General features: G+C 39.2%; 1 protein-coding gene across 9 annotated transcripts in view; it reads right to left on the bottom strand.

The window, feature by feature from the left end:
* Positions 1 to 18447, bottom strand: part of LOC109464656 (sestrin-1-like) — a 56919-nt gene that overhangs the window by 23904 nt on the left and 14568 nt on the right. For 4 of the 9 annotated variants that reach the window (XM_019761678.1, XM_019761679.1, XM_019761681.1 and 1 more), the window contains exon 3: positions 5448 to 5513. In XM_019761678.1, coding sequence (XP_019617237.1) covers positions 5448 to 5513 — 66 coding nt within the window. Of the gene's footprint in view, positions 1 to 5447; positions 5514 to 8141; positions 8214 to 13113; positions 13410 to 16471; positions 16672 to 17957; positions 18073 to 18447 lie in introns of those variants that run through there. The other 5 variants (XM_019761686.1, XM_019761684.1, XM_019761683.1 and 2 more) reach the window with 5 other exon arrangements.

Genomic DNA, 18447 nt, shown 5'->3' with positions numbered 1-18447 from the left:
CCCACCCGGTAACTGGCTATTTCTTTCCTCACTAACATGACAACAAATGTTCTGATTGGTATACAGGACAGAGTCTATCAGTAAGGGTCATCAGGGACAAGAGGGAATGCTGCTTGATATCTTATTATCTGTGGTGGGCGGACACCAGAGTTTAACTTGTGGGTGGAAAAAGAAATGCTCAACACTATATTTCAGATAGGATGTGACAGAAATGTGTATGTGGGAAGGGGGGGGAGTGTGACATACATTTTGTATACAATAGGATGGTCCAAAGTTTAAGCTTCCATCTTAGGGATACTGGAAAGGATAGAAAGAAGTTGCTGATGGTTTTTCTTGGTTATGGGAATATTACTACATTTTTATACATATTTTGGTAATGGTTGCATCCAGGATGCCAGCACCCCCTTTTCCGTCAATTGTAAGAAGTTTGTGACATGTGACGGAAAAATTTTAAAACTAATTAGTAAACCTTGATGGACAAAATTGACAAAAATTTATATATAGAGAGACATTCACAGGACCACCAACAACCACTCTCAACCCCATGGTATTCCTCTCAAAATGTAGGAGGTTGGATTTTTAAAGGCTTGAATGTCCAGAATTTGCCCCTGGACCCCCCCTCCCCCCGAGATTGTGAGCATTCTCATCCCAGGGCTGATAAAAAAAGATTTTGAACTGGCTAGAGCCCTGGTTGCGTCCTTAAATTTTGCCACAGTTTCTGATCTAACATTTTAGCTCATGTGACCACACTTGTCAATGAGCCAGCATCTGAGTGTAACACAGTGGCTTGGCAGGAAAAGCCAGCCTGACATGGTACTACATCACTTATCCACCATATCTGAGACATGCATTCTCTCAGGATCAACCCTCTACATGGGCATGTGACTTCCAATCTTCTCCAAATGGCTTACTTTGACCCATTGTAGTGTAGCAGATTTACTGGTTTTGAAAGGCGATGACAGACGTGAGAAAGACATGCCCTGCCAAAACTATGTAGGCACCGCTTTCCCACAAATATCACGACATGAAAACAGCTACATGTATGATCAATGACTGGAACACCTTACACTCAAGACGGACCTCGGCTACATATTATGTTCACCTCAATGTCACAAAAAATAACCTACCTATAACCAAGGAAAAAAATGATGATTGTATCATACTTTCATAGTCACAACTCACAAGGATGAAACGAGCAGAAAACATAATTTCTACACTAAGGGTTTTGGAAACTTTTTATCTGTGCATATCATCACAAAAGACAGTGGCAGTCCCCTTGACAGGTGCCAGTAAAAAAATCATGATAATTTTCACAGCAGGTGTCCATGTATGCATGTATTTATGTCAGTCTGTAGACATACATTCTTTTCTCCTAAGCGCCCTGTAATTAAATTTGAGGACACACAGGAAGCCTCTTTTTCTTTGTTGTCCAGAAAATAGCACAGCAACTTTTCAAAGTCTTCTGTTGACCAGTTTAGCAACAAGTCTAGTTATCCCTCTTGTGCATCATCTATTGTGTCTAAAATTTCTTTTGCACACAACCCTTTGTATCCTGCATCATAATCTGACAGAATATATTCAACAAAGGAAGTACTGAATTCTCCTACAGGGTGCTGAATGCTTTTGTTGACCTTCTGACCCAGAAGAAATGGTCTTTACAGCAGTGTTAAAATCTCATTTGCCTCACAACTACTGTGTCACCAGTACTGGTAACCTACTGTCTGTCACAATTGCTCTAGTCATCCGTTTACACCCAAGCAAGTTGAATTAACCATGTCTGGGGTAATGTTTGAAGAAAAAAAAAATCAATTTTTATCCAAGGCACCAGACTTCCTATGACCTATCCATACTGCATGCACCAATAACTGTCTAATCAATAATTTCAGGTACCCATAGGTGAACACCAATGCTACAGAATGATCGCCATTACTTAGATTTCTTAATATCTTACTTTCTTTACACAAGCCTCATTGCAGTTTTATCATTTTTTTCTGACATGGAAACATTTAGGTAATCATACGTGTTGTATAATTTTTTTTGCTTATATGAAATTATAGTACTTTGTCCAGTAACGGTTTGATAATTAACAGGTGGGTGCTCTTAAGATTGGAATAAAGAAATAATTAAGGACCTTGGGGTTTTTCTAAGTCAATCCAACACATGCAACATTCTCATCATAGCGATGCAAACGTAACCTTTATAAAGACACATATCCACAGACTCCACCAGATGGCAAAATGAATCCTGCTTGTTTCAAGGTGACCTAGGGGGCCCTGCACAGGGGTGAGCAGCCGCAAGCAGGCCTGTGCAGTTGCATGCTGGGAAGGCTCACATGGAGGAAATTTCCACCATGAATATGACCTGAGCCCTACTTCTTGTTGTGCTACCAGGATATTCCAACCACATTGGCAGACAATATATACAATTAATTCTGCAACAGTCTGTTTCTATCATCAATGAATGGTGTATAATTTTACTGTTTAGATAAGTAAGGACTGTCTGGGTAAGAACTCTTGGATACTGGTAGACTTTGCTTTAATTTTAAGTCAATGGCACATCGTGTACAAAAGATATTAAGCTCTTTGAATTCATTTAGAATCACACGTAGCATCTTACGTCAAACCTTCTATTGTAATCGTTGCCTTGTCAGTTGTTCATAATCATGCTTGTCAGTTGTGGTAATGCAAGCATGTACAGTCCTTTCAATGCCCCAACCCTATTGTCACGATCTTTGTCTTCACACATATAACCAGTACTTAGTAATTCCACATCACTTGCGATGTACAGCACAATTAATTCTTTTTCTTGTTTTGTTCTTGTGGGCGTTGCCCTGAGTCACGTACAAACACAAAATTAGACTGGATGCCAGTCTGGTTACCTTTTATGCTCTTCCACTGATTGTTATCGTACAAAATAAAAAAGCTAAAAAGGCTGGAATCCAACGTACACAAAATAGGAATCTATCCGAACAAAACACTTTGTCTTCATTAAGGATACTATGACTTACTGGGAAGGAATTTGTTATAGCTTTTTTTCTTTAATTGGGGGGAATATATGATAATACCCTGGGAAAGGATTAAATGAAACAACCGTATGCACAAGACAGGTGGGAGAAAACACACAAAAGGACAAAAGAAGGAGTACCGAAGCATTAGAGAATTTCAACTCTTTTTCTGCAGAGAGTGAGGTATATAAAGAGAAAAGGCCTGGACATTTTATATCTGCTGAGATTTTTTAACTCTTCGTTTCTCTTCACTGTTTTAAATTATAAAGACCAAAATGTTTGTATGATTCTTTTTTTTTATCTTAAACTTTTTATCAAACCAATAATTGATAGATAGAAAAACTGTAACAACTAGCTTTCTTCAACTGTTTGGGCCAAAACATTTGGGGGTTGATTCAGAACCTAAATCCTTTTTTTTTTGCAAATCAGAAAAAAAATGAAGCGGGTGAATCAGAGAACCAATGATTGATTAAATTGGTGTGGGGGGCATGGCCGAAGAGTTGGAGGGGTGCTGCTCTGCTATTATTATTGATAGTGATTATACAATGTACAACAACTCTTATTGATTGATGTATTACTCTAATGCTATTGACAGATATTAAACAAATGGAACTCACATATATGCATGATCTTTACATTCCTGCATTCCCATTATTACTCCTACAAAGGTTGGGTTTGGGATGGCTTCAACAAATTCATCGTTTCATCATTGAATTTGATTTTCCTACAGCTTTAGTTTGACATGCAAGATACATGTATATGACTGTATGTCCTACAGAATGTACCAAGCACTATAAAATGTGATATAAACAGGGACAGTGCTTCTAAAAAAATGCAGTTCAAGACAGTACTTTGATAAATGTTCTTGCCCTAAATACCACTTCTATATTATATGTACAAGCATACAGTGTGAGTTATGAATATTGACACCTTTTTACGCCAAAACTGTCAACTTTTTTCCTCCTCGCCCTAATTCTTGCGGAATAATCTTGACAAGTTTTTCAACATTATAAATGTCAAGCCCTTTTCACATGTGATGCTGTCAAAAAATCATGACTGAATTTATGACACAAAGTTACAATCTTTATGTTAGATCTATGACAGAAAACCACCCACACCACCATCAATATCCATTATATTCCCGTCCGTTATTTTTCATGGTAAATTCAGTCATCCAGATGAATTGCTCATCAAAGTGAGGCAACTACATCCGCCATGATGATTATCATAAGGTCGCGACCTTTCCCATGCTGAACCCAGGACGGACGTCCATCATTTACTGGTAGGTGCAAGAATTTATTCCCACAATTCCTTGCCAGAGTTTTTTCTTTGTACCAAATAACCAGACCGCTCCATTTCTGTTTGAAGGGGGGATGGGAGAAGAATCGATTTATACTAATGAGGAAAAAGGAGCCTTTGAGGTGAAGGGCACTTCAGTTCAAGGTGCCCCCAGTACTAATGGCCATAACGTTGTGGAGGGAGACATAGGGTTTTTCTGAGTGAAGGAGTTTTGTAGGAAAAGGTCATTCACATTAGATTTGGAACATTCCAGACACCAAGGAGTTTGACAGAACCACTTACATGCATAAAACATCAAGAAGACCCTACAACTGGTTTACCTGAAAGCAAAGAGACACTTTGAAGCATCTCTAGAAGATATTCCTAACATGTAGCAGACTCAGCATTCCTACACGTGTAAGCCTCCCATTGGGATGTGGACAGCAATATTACATCCCACTCCGGGATGGCTCACCAATAATCCAATTGCTGTTTCATCTCTGAGGAGGGGAATCTATTAAGCCACCTGACAGAATAGGGAATGTTTCAAAACTCCATCTCAACCCCAAACAGAGTTGATTAGGAAGCAATCTACTGTAAAGATGACTGTTGGAGGCCATTTGCAAGTGCTTGTTATCATAATGTTGGATGATAGTTCTGTCTTGCAGGTGTATGCTGTGTAGTATCTGCAGGTGTCTGCTGTGTACTATCTGCAGGTGTCTGCAGCATACAGGTGGCAGCGATGTGTAACATGCAGGTGTCTGCTGTACATTACCAGCAGGTGTCTGTTGTGCTCTCAGCAGGTGTCTTTTGTACTCTCAGCAGGTGACATCCGTGCTATCAGCATATGTATGTTACTAGTATGTCACAAATGTATGTATTCTTAGCAGGTGTCTATTGTGTGCTTGCAGCAGGTGTCATCTGTGCTATTAGCAGGTTCCTGTTGTGAACTTACCCATGTCAAATGAAATCCATTGCTATCCTGCTATTGTCGGTGGGTATGTTTTTGTTTTTTCTTGTCTTTGTATTGTAACCAGGTTCACACAATACATTGCATGTTACCACACAAAAAGAAAACATAGTTCCTGGAACAAGACCTTGAGATGACCCCAAGGGTTCAATCTAAATTCAACAACACAGCAAATAATATGGGTGTTTCTCTCACCTCATGTTCTGGGATGAAGGAACTTGGTCCATGGCTGACTGGCCTGGGTATCTGCACACCCCGCTCCTAAAAAAACAAACAGTACAATTTACGACAATGTCAGGACAAGGAAGACAGTCAGGGCTATTTCTGGGACATGAAAAGGAGTAGGAACATACCAGAAACTATACAAATGTACCAGGAAATAGATCTAGCTTATCACATTATAATTAGAAATGACTTGCATGTTGTCTATATTGTTGCATTATGATCTCTTTCTTGACTCTAACAAAACCAGATAAAAAGACAATTTTTTTTCTCTTCAGTATGATCTCAGCCAGTGATTTGCAAGACACATCTCTCTTTCATCTTTTCGTTCAACAGTGACTGAAATCAAAGTGGAGTTGGTTAGCCGATCTGGATCAAGTTGAAATGCACCTTCTGATAAAAGCACCTTGATTGTACATTGTATTGATTTTTTGTTACAGCACCTTGAAAACAACACCAGACTCACATAGCTTTTAGCAAGGGCAAGTAAATAATGCAATACAGGCCATTTTTACATCATCTAATGTTTGACATTGGGCTTAACCTTTGAATGTTTCAGTATACTCAAGTTACTGTTTTATAATTAGACACATAGTGGCAATGCAGGGGTATTGCAGCAGAAGCCAAAGCATCCAGTTGTACTGTGATGGTATTTAGTGCTAGAATAGATCAACTACTCTATCCTAACTGCAGTATTTAATGTATCAGGAATCTGAATTCTGAAACATTCCAAATTCAAAGTTGTTCTAGCCAGTGGTTCAATCATGTATGAAAATGTATCAAATATTGTACCAGTAACCCATAGACAATATGGTGACCAGACATTGTACATGTATAAAGAATACAAACTTTACAATGTATATACAACCATCCATGTACTATCAAAAACATTCTTGGCAAAGGTAACGGTACATCAAAAATCTAAAGCATTAGGATAAACTGGAGATTATTTTTGTACAGGCAAACAGATGTACACTGATACGTGCACATGATGCAAGACTGCGCCAAGCAGTAGACACGTCTGCATGCTAAACTGTAATGAGACTCAGTACTCAAATACGAGTTCACAGTACGGTCAGGGTTATTCTAAACAAGGCAGCCGTCCCCTCCCCCAAGTGGCCTTGCCACACTGCACTAACACAGTGCAGCAAATAAACCTCCTGGCCTTCACACTCTTCCTACAGCAGTTGTAACTCATCATTCAGTGATTGTGCTTGAAAGAATTACACACCAGCTCACTTGAATAAACAAGCTTTAAGATTTTTACTGTTCGGCTGCTTTGATCCGACATGTTGTAAACAACTTGGATGCTGAATGCAGGATGGCTGGAAAAGTCTGCATGCGTGTACAGTGTGGAATTTCCCTAACTGTTTCCACAGTCTACTAGTACCTACATCTGCCATTCATCAAGCATAGCTGTATATATAAAGTAAGAATGACCCTAACTCTTACCAGATCCATACTATCCTCCAGAGGCCAGCCTAGAGTCAAGTGTTTGCTGACAACTTCAACAAGGACCAACGCAAAGTAAGAAAACAATAACTATAATACAAAACCTGTTTTCAACCATTTTATGCATCTCCAGAATTCCCAGCATTTCTATCTGTCATAGTGGACCATCTGTTTCAAAACTAATATAGCTACCCTGGCAGTATATAACAGACTGAGGTAAGCTGTTCATAACCTATGACCGACTTTTAGTTGCACGTTTGCATTTGCATAATTCTGCAGGTAAAACCATAATGGATACACAAGAAATAATTAATCAAATACAATACATAAACATGAATTATCACGTCAAATAGAAGGATATAAATAAAGATGTTCCCGACCTTATTTTCTTTTTCTTCTATCAATTTTTCTTCATACCTTATTTCATTTTTCATACATGAATTTTTCTTCTTTTCAGAGAGTCAGAAGATACATTTTATACTTACTATTCAGGTAAACCACACATCACACTACAACCTATGAAGCATTGTTTCCTGGTTATTACCAAACCTGTTTTAGCTGCCGAGTCTCTTATGTCCTATTTGCGAAGAGCATAAAAGAGAGATAACGGCGAAGCTAAAGTTGGTTTGGTAACCAGGCTAGAGCATCTGACCAACTAGCATAGAGACACAGGGCAAAACCTTGGGTCATCTCTCAATTCATCTCCTCCCAGCTTATCTAATCAACATGCCATTATGGAATTATCCAGCATCCAGCCCTAATACTTATTAGAAATCAGGTCACATTGAAATACTGCTGATCCATCTTATCTTCCTGTCTCATACATCAATAATATGATTTATGAATGACCTGAATAATATTCTGTGGTATCCGTGATGTGTAGGCAGGAAAAGATTGAACCGGCCTACTGTGTACTAAAATGTTTACAAGCATGATAAAAACAACTTTCGTCATGCATGTTTGGAAGTTTGAAATATATCACAATAGCTAGCAGCAGAAGTTACATAATACAAATCATGATGTTTACTACAGCATGACTAGTGATAATTCATATACAAAATGTATATAACCCTCAACATCCGACTACAGTTTGTAGAATCAGTAACCGATCTACTGGACAGAAATCTTCAAAGGTTATAAATCTCTGAGAAAGCTAAGGAAGGAAAAATCCCCAAATGGCATGGGTATGAAGTAATGTATCGGTGCTGGCCTTACCACATGATCCAAAACTGAGGAAGCGCAAGGTGCCTCTCCCTCCGACATTGGAAATTCCACTACAGACAGAGGAGGCGGTGACACAGGCCAGGCAAGCTCTGGATACTAACCAATCACAGCAAAGATAGCAAGCAGAACGTACCATTACTTACATCTATAAGGGGGATATGGGAGATACCACCAGGCAAGGCAGAGGGTAGGGATCGTAGAAGAAAATCGTTGTTATACACAATATCGAGGTTGAATACAAAATAACTGACAAATTGTTACCAGCACTACTGATTTACATAATATCATATACAAATGTACTTACAAAATTTTGAGGATTCTTAAAACTTATATAAAGAGCCATAGCAATTTTACAAAGTTTTAAATTATTATGAAGACCTCTACTAGTAGCTGAGGGATATGGGATAAGAATCCACAACCAGTAGAAATTCCACCATTAGTTGTATTAGCTTCTCTTTTACTGTCTTTTACCTGAGTAGGGTGACGGCCTAATAAGTAAATGGGAGTCCCCTGAATGGTAACCCGACCCCTATGCTATGTCTGGCATCTCCTAGAGGACATGAATACATGTTGGGTAAGCTATGTGACATCATCCCTCACAGTAGCCAGCTGTGTGTGTGTGTATATCTGTTAGTACGTGACGTGTGCATGTGTGTCTGAAGGAAGCTCTAGCTTCTACTATATTTGCAAATCTATACATACAGACTAACAGGGGCCAGGGGCTGCCATGCGAAGATAAGGCTGTCATTAAGCCACACTAGACTTGCATGCGGCCACAACACCAGACCTAGAGTGCTACCATCATCTTTTGAGATAGAAAGATGCCTACTACTACTACTGCTTATAGATGGTTACCCCTTAGAAGCTTTGTAACTGATAGAAAATATGTACCAAATTAAATATCCTCGTAAAGTAAACTTTAATTTGATGATCATTAAATGTTACTACATTGTATAGTTAAAACAATTCTAGTGAGACATTGTTAGTTTGCCTTTTTCACGTAGGCAATTAAGATTTGGACCATGCTAAAATAAATGGCATATCAAATTGTTGATTGACGATGAAAATTGATTTGGAAAAAATGCTACAACATGCTACTAAATACTACTGGAATTACACAGTAAAATCAAATTTGTATGGCCAAATCTACAAGGATAGGTAATGAGTAATCCAGTCACCCTACCAATCTATACTCTCCAAGCAGAGGTTTCGGTTTTGGGGGTATTTTTAGCGTGTTTTTAGGCTTTTTTATTGGGGTTTCTCATTTGCACTGAATTTTTTTCCCACCAGTTGGGTTTGGTGGGGAAAAAAATTCAGTGCAAAAGAGAAACCCCGATAAAAAAGCCTAAAAACACGCTAAAAATACCCCCAAAACCCAAACCTCTGCTTGGAGAGTAACCAATCTATAGTGTTACCTGCCTCCTAATAATAATTCAGCCCAACTCTTCATTACCGTATGCAATCAACAAGCAGCTGATCCACCCTGATCCTATCCCCTAGATAATCATGTCCCAACGATGGCTTAATCGATACGTGACCCGCTCGGGTTATGAGGAAGCCAGGAAAATCGCACACTTTCCAATAACCAGGGCCACGTCCAAGGTGGCAGGCCATTACGACCCTGTTTGATGTATCTTTCATGAGCTTCTTCGATATCTCTCTGCAGAACTGTAACTTCATCTTGCCTAGCCTCCGTAGCAGGCTTATCGAACTGGGGGGGTTTGGTGGTCTTCGGCTGTTTTCTGATTAGCCCAGTTTTAAAAAAAATGGGGGTAATTCAACCAGGCCGGCTATGTTGTCTATATGCAATCAGAAAATAGCACATAAAAGCTCCCAAAGACCACGAAGACCCCCTAAACCCCCAGTTTTTGACATGCTATGAAGGCTAATCTTGCCTCCCCTCGTGCTTTTCCAATGTCAGAGGACCGACCTCTACACTGTGTCAATGAGTTACCAGACGATCATCCAGCATCCGTTTTTCCATAATTATTATGATGGAATTTTGCAGGCGTGACGGACAAAAATTTTGCCCAATCCCTCATCTTTGACAGACAAAAATTAGAGTGTTAAGATACGGAATGAGATGTAAATGAACTAAGCTTAGTGTATCAGCTGAGCAACATTTGCCCCTCGAAATGCAGGAAATAGCATTTCAGAGGGTTAAGATTTCAGAATTTTTAGTGCTCGAATTGATGTTGCCTCAAAGAAAATAGAGATGACGGGAAGGACTTTCAGGTTGGCTAGAACACAGCGATCATCTATTGCAACAAGAGGTAGTTAATTCCTAAATACATTTTGTAAAAAACCATTTGGGAAAATCCCCTGCATCATGTGCAGACCATGAGGAGTCTTGTGTAGTGGGGACTTGTTAAATTTTTCTGCACTGCTGGAGAGCATTCCAATTATTGCTGCTTGAGAATTTATATATCTCCCTTATGACATTGTGGCAATGATAACACATACACGTATATCAAGCCTTGGCAATATGTATTGCCGAGAATTCGAATGTCTTGGATATGGGCTACTTCCTGGACAATTCAATCTTCCTGAATTTCTCAATTTTCCACTTTCTATGGAAAGCTCCATACTTTTCCACTTTATAGGGACAATCTCAGCCCTATACTGCCCATATACCACTAAATCACCTACTTCACCAGCAATCTAAGGCACAAGTGTATGTACATTTTGCACTTACTAGTGTAATATACAAGTAATAGGCCATAAAATAAAAGAAAGGTGTACATTGCCCATTGTGTGAAGGCAATCGATGTTTCAGATAGTGACTGTGCATATTATAAAAATTGAAGGACACACCATTGTGTTTTATTGAAAGACAATAAATACATGTTGTTCAGATGCCCCCACCCATAACGTATATGTAAGTAGCATGTTTTAAATGATGAGTGTCCTGCAGCATTGTAAACTGCATATACTTCGGAAACAAAAAACCTGTATCGGGCAAAACACCATTGTTTACACACGTACCACCAAGCCTGTAATAGCTTGTGTACAGTCTGAGAGGGCAGACAGTCTCTTCAGTCTACTTCGACGGCAATAGAGGTGCTTTTCAACATCATGATATATGATCTAACAACGAAGGTAATGACTGTGACAGTGAAATCGTTCAGAAGTAATCACATCTGTTCCCATAGTCTGCATCAATAGCTGTTGTAAACTCTACATTCAGGTACATTAGGACACACCAATTTAATTTGTTGTTTCTCGGATTTTAAAAAAAAATGAAGCGACAGGGCGAAAAAAGAAGAAAAAACAGGCAAAGGCATCCCATAATAGCCGGAAATGTTACAATATGAGCCATGAAGTGAACATACCAGACTGGTTTATAATCTAAACAATTATAGATTTTGAAGTTTTAATGAAACAAAATTGCATTGTTACATTGAAAAACTTTAACAGCTAGGAAGAAAAGGACTTTCTTCAACTGTTGGGGCCAAAATATGTCTTTCATTGACCATTTTGCAGTTGATTTAGAACCCCCCCCCCACCCACACACACACAAATTTTTTTTGCAAATCAGAAAAAAATGGACAGGGCGCATCCGAGAAACAACAAATTAAATTGGTGTTGCCTTAGGTTAATTGTCGCAGTAAACTGCAAACTAACTGGTGACCTTCTGTCATCAAACAATGGTCTCTCTTCCGGCAATACTAAATGTGAAACACTGAAGTATAAGTTTAACTATTTGGCATGGTACCAGCTTCGCCGTCCAAATTCCTTGTTCGAAATCTTTTTACAGTGACAGTTTCTTTCTCCGTACGGCCAAGCTTAGGAATTCCCTTCCTGACAAGTGTTTCCCACTAACCTACAATCTACAGGCTTTCAAATCAAACGTTCACCGCCATCTCTTGACATAGCCATGTTTCTCTCATAATTCTAGTTCAATGCCGAGAAGTGGTCGTATAGGCTTTGCATTGAACCACTCCATTAAAAAAAAAGAAGCTATTCAATCATTATTGCAAAGTTCAGCATGTTCACAGGTGATTTAGCACGTTCAAGGTTAAAACAAGGCTGATTTAACCTGTCAGGTGATGTTCATTTCGTGCATGGGGCTACTAGAGGTCAAATTCTACCCAACAGGACCTGCTTATGCAAATACAAAATCCGCTCACAATCCGCTATTATGACCACAACAGAAGCCCACTGTTTTGGGCTGTAGTCTGTAGTATAACCTTCTATTGTAGGGCTGAAATCATTAGCCAAGAAAAAGTTCACTTACAGCAGCAATTTTCTCCTGAATGGGCATATTGTGTTGCCAAAACTGGAATGATGAAAATATCATAATGTATACGCATGATATTCCTACTGGAGACAGACTAGTCAATAAAGGATGGACTGTACTACATGTATGCTGACATCACAAATCAAATATGAACAAAAGGCAAATCAAACAAACACAGATTGGCTGATGCAACCAGTGGTTAACTAGCATTGCTCTTGGTTTTGATAACCCAGCTGAAGTAGATTGACTGTAAATGTTCATCTGTAACATAAAGTCATTATATATGCTAGCATATATTGTATGCACTGAAAAATAGCTTGATAACATTCTTACTAACATCCTAAAAATGTCTAGTCTATTTGGCACTTTGGTTACTGGAGCTTTAAAATGTCTCTGAAAAATAAGGAGGTAAGATTGAAACATTTTTCACGGTTGTTTTTGTTTCAACTGAAATTCACTGGCTGTTTCCCTCAACTAAACAATATAATAATAATTATGATCAAAGCTTATATAGTGCAAAAACAGTCATGTATAGCAAATACACCTGTCACAAACACTTGTTACATTTCTCTCAACAGACACAGAGACAAATTATGAAGGAAGTTTGAACTGTAGTTTCAACACAAGAAATCAGACATTCCCAGATTTTTGAACTCCAGTCTTTGACAAGGAATGACTTCTGCCAACACAAAAGAACTTCCAAGACACAGAGATATTACCTACCACCATACAGCTACAGGCAGAACAACGCATCTTTGATTCCAGGCTGAGTTTTCCACCGTGCGTCCAAGCCTGCTCTCCGTTGTGCTCTGCCCTGCATTCGGAGGGACTTCTGCCTCCAACAGTGGACTCCACTGTTACTCCTCTTTCCTTCCTTCCAATGGCGAAGTTTTTGACAAGAACACACAGTACGTCCACGATCTGCCGATGCCTTACACAACTTACAGTAGTCTGACAACCATTCTGCTCTAGGGCTTTTAAAGACCATTTAAAAATCAGGGCACAAATTTGGGACACGGCCAGTCAACACACCACCTGATCGCTATATATAGGTTTTCAGGTGTATCAGCTGATACCCTCCTTTCTCTCAAAGACCCGCCCCCTGTAATGTAAGCCAATAATAGGCATTGAAGGGCACCACGACCTGTTTGCACTACATCCGATCACCTAGACAAGAGAACACTTGTTCCCAGTGTTTGTGCTTCCTTGGCAATGTCCACTGATTTCTGCACATTTCCACCAATTTGTCAAGCAGGACTGTCAACTGGGGATGTAATGTATAACTTAAAGGAAGGGCAGAGCACAAAGCCGGAGGTTTGTTAACCGGCCTTTGCTGTTAAACCGAAGGTCAGGTCATTTCTCATGTTTAATGCACTTAAAGAGTAACACAGTTTGAATACCGGCCTGACCTGGATAACTCACAAGACATTCAGTCTGACAAAGACTTTAAAAGGAACTCTAAAGTTTCCAATTTCTTAAAGGGAACAGGTGAAGTCTCTTCAAACTAACTGGCCCAAGGTGTCTGCTACATTGTATACTTTCGAACAACCCTTACAAGGTTCAAGTTGGGACTAACAAGCTAGTGTTGGAATCTTTTCGCAAACAGCAGCTTCTGAACTGAGTGTTAGTTCAGACTAACTGTCACTTGTGACCAGCAGACACCTACTCAAACATTGCCGACCCCATTAGCAAGGGTCAGACAGCTTCTGTGCTTTAAGGAGCTTAGAGCTGGGGTGACAGAGTCAAGTTGCTTGGAGGCACTCTCTCTGCCTCCTAGGTACAATCAGTGGTCATTATCTTGGCTTCTTATCTGGTGTGAGACCCCAAGGCTTTGCATGCACCTTTATCACTGTCCTCACAAATCAACTACATAATGTACCTCCTGTTATAAGCCTATACATAACAAGAAACCCTGACTCTTTTACCAGACCTGATCCTAGTTACTGTGGCTATACATGGCTGCTAATGATTACACGTACGTGCAAAATCCTTAGTCTGTGACACGAAAGTCAATATATATCTAGGGGAGCAAGACAGTAGTTATACACGTAGTTCCATTTGTGAAGGACTTTTTCAAATATATTTGTACAAACAGAAGAGTTAAACAAAGTCGTGGCTATATAGCTTTTACTTGAACTTCAGTAAACATTTGCTAGCCAACTTCAGTACCCAAAGTGTTTGTCTCCTTTTTCTATAATAGCTCTTCAGTAGAAGTTGTGATGGTAATACTGGGTCTATACACATTTGGAAGCTTTACTGTACATTTTCAAAGTGCTGTCTGAGTGGGTCTTACTTTATGTGTTCTGTAAAAGCAAAAAGGGCATCTCTTCTCCTCCACTAGTCTCCTGGCTGAGTACCAGATAATTACACTGGCTCCACACTGGCCAGGCCGTACAAAGAACCCTTTCAAAGAGCCAGAGAGGCTTGCTGCAAAGTGCGCTAATCATGGAAACTTACCAGGGGAGCGGACAATACCTGAACAGGGTGACAAAACACCTGGCCACACGTCTAATGATTTGCATAACAAAGGCCAGACTTCCTACACACCTGACCTTGTCTTTGCCCAGGTAACAATATCTTCCTGTGGGGTAAAATACAAAACGCCTGGGCTCACCTCTGTCCAGGTAACAGTATCTACCTGTGTTGTGAGAAACAATTGATGATCCAGCAAAACAAGTTAGCCATTGAAGCGTAGTACAAAGATGGTGGTTGTTTCCATTTTCTATACTCTGTGTTCCTTGTGATAAAATATAACTGTACTCCCTCAGCCAATTTTAAGAGCACTACATATGTAGGATGCCATCCATTTTGATTGCTATTGGATGTTCAGTGAAGTCTAGTATGTCACTTGAAAGAACATCAACCCTATCTGTATCTATGTCATAATGTAACATAAAAAGTTCTTGCAATGCTTGACTTCATAAAACTTTAACAGGTTCCAAATTACATGTAGCTGTTCTTACCGGACCAGACATTTTATAGATTTAATTAGCCCTGTCTGGGACTAAAAGTAATGTCTATCTGGGGATGAACAGAATGAAACTACCACATATCAAAGATTGTTAACCTACCTTTTCTGTGTGAGACATCCTTGAATACATGAATATCATCCAGATCAAAATTTGCAATGAAGTTGATCCTATGATAACCAGGGACTTACATACGACACATGTACAATTGTACCTCTATCACACTGTCTATAACCCATTGTAATCCATGGTCCACTTCCACTCAAAGAGTCTTGCACCACTCAAGAGTACAAAACATGACATATTGTATGTGTATAAATGTAAGCCAGCTCCTTTATTCCTACGTAACAATCTGATTTATTGCAGCTTTTCTCTGAATGTCTTCTATCTGTCTTCTTCTCGGTGGTCTAGACCGTCTTTATTCAGACTTGAAAGCACCAGTGACAAATTTATAGCCAGTACAAGGACATATACCTATTGTCCATGACTAAAAAAATGCAATGGTTTCTATCAAAGAATCCAGGTGGCTCAAAGTACAACTTTTGGGGAAAATTCACGCTCAAGTGAAAAACAAGAACCTGTTTATGTAGGTGTGTCCTTCTAACTTTATAGGTGATGACGAACAAACAGCAATTTAGTACATCCAAGGACAAAGTCATTAGTAACAGATTAACAGTACATAAAATTCATGAAATAGTGTATACAGTAAACAAATTTCATAGCAGCTAAGTGATAAAGAATGGAACAAATAACAACCACTGTCTGATGGTTCTGTCCTGATGAATATTTATGAAATGTTTCTTGCCAAGACCTGATCTAATTTTGTTGGTCTGTTGAGTGTTTTTAAGCACAAATTCCCCCAAATTACTTAATTATACTGTTAGCTATAGGAAAGCCAATCCTCATACATGTATATTATTATAACAGACATATACCACATTTTCCAGCCCACTTGGATACAATAAAACCCGTGAAGAGTTCATATTTACTTGTTCCATGTCTTAACGTGTATAATTCATCGCCTGACATGGGAAGACACTCACCAAGGACACTGCGCTCACCCAACCATTCGCGTGAAGCCAGTCATGCATAACACTACTCAGAACTCTTACCCTCTTCAAGTTTTTCCGTCCGAACTTGAACTCCTCACCAATGTGTGCTATGTTGTCAGGGAAAACATCTTGTAACCACTTTCCTCTTGAACTTGAACATAAAACTGTCTGACGGACAATGCGTATATTGTCCATGACAAAATAGGAGCATTCGCCCATTCCAAATTTTGTTTTCCGGACTGATCTAGTTTAGGTGTTGCATCAGCTGAAAGTTCAGGAGGCATGGCTTCAGGGCAGGTCCTCCTATTGGACAACACGTCACACACCTCCAACACACCCCCAAAAGTGCGTCAACAACCGAAAAACCACTGGCAAATGACATCCGGCTGTTGTTATACTGCGTGTCACCCCCAAATTCAAATGTCATGTTCTCAATTTCCAACTTTTGTGAAGGTTGTTTTGGAGAATGGGTCCAATGACCTTCAAAGTGTTTGTTCACATTGAAATATACTGTACAGTATTCAACCATGTTGAAGGTCTTTTACTGCGTGTCACCCCAAAATTCAAATGTTATGTTCTCAATTACCAACTTTTGTAAAGGTTGTTTTGGAGAATGGGTCCTATTAACCGTCAAAGTATTTGTTCACATTGAAGTATATTGAACCATGTTGAGTACCCAAAGTTGTGTGTTTTCGAGTCACAAGAGTCTTGTTTACATCAGTAGACAACAGGCCCTGCCTTATAAGCCTTCTCTGCCCAGGAGATAAACAGATAAGAGCACTATTATTGGCTATCAGCCAGAAAAACAAAAACACTTTAATTGCTCACTTTTTGAGAAAAAAAATGTGTGAGTTGTTGGAAAAACAAGTGATATGATTTTTAATATTTGTAAAGGGATACCCTTGCTTCACCTGACAAAATTCAAGATCTGAATCATTGGAAATGGGCATGTCACAGCATCCAAATAAACATCTTTCTCCCTGAGGCTAATGATTTGTGTTGTAGATTTTTGGTAGTGTAATTATTACTGTCGACACTACAAGTCTTGCATGTACATTGACATCAATGTCAAATACCTGATGCAAGGTCCATTGTTGGGACTATCACAATCACACAGACAAAGCAAGAAAAAAAAAACCTACCGAAGTCTAGATGTCTAATTTTTTCGTGACATTTGAATTGAATACACATCATAAAACCTGTGCATGCAGCACTACCCTATCCAATTTAGCTCTGCCAGTAAATTGACCCACAAAAGAACCAACATTGTTGTCAACAATCAACTCATAAAAAATTGATAGATCACAGACGACAACCTAACATAACAGGCATAACTTTGCTATTATTCATATAGCACTCCCTTGTACAGTTCTGTAACATGATAATGTAAATACAGAACAAGTTATACATGACATACAAGCTAGGGCGCTTGTACTACCAAAGATGTCAATGCTAATTCTAAGCTACTGTACATGTAAATCCAACCAGTACGTTCACAACAAAACTGCAGAGATAGGGCTGAGAATATACTACTTTTTAAACACACCTGCAAAAGCTGACAACTGAAACAGCTGAATAGGAAGGGTACCTGCAACACCTGATCCATTCCGCCTTCCTCAATGTTTATAGCTGCAGCAAAATCGACCTCCATGACTATTCCTTCCACGATACACTAACTACGTAGCAAAGAATGGTAACAAAGGACAATAAACAGTAAGTTTCCCTGACGAAAAAAAATCCCCTCCCAGACACTGGTGACCTCCAACTAACCCCATCACAGGTACTGCGTACAAATGTGTAATCTGTTCCATCTTCTTCCACACAAATCACGGAGGATTGCTGCCCTGAGTGAGTGTACATGCAGCACTGTTCTACAATTTACAACTTTCCCTAGGCTACCAGGTATATATATTGATTTAGTTACTTGCTTTTTTGCAGCCTATTGCATTAAAACTTTACAATTCTGACATAGCCTCCGGAATACTAACTGAATTTTGGTTCTAAATATATATATCGTGTTAGCAGACTCCATTTTG

This window comes from Branchiostoma belcheri, unplaced genomic scaffold (genome assembly GCF_001625305.1).
Source record: "Branchiostoma belcheri isolate BF01 breed outbred unplaced genomic scaffold, Haploidv18h27 scaffold14, whole genome shotgun sequence".
Lineage (NCBI taxonomy): Eukaryota > Metazoa > Chordata > Leptocardii > Amphioxiformes > Branchiostomatidae > Branchiostoma > Branchiostoma belcheri.
The sequence above is the reverse complement of the archived record's forward strand: the minus strand, read 5'-3'. Positions and strand labels throughout refer to the sequence as shown.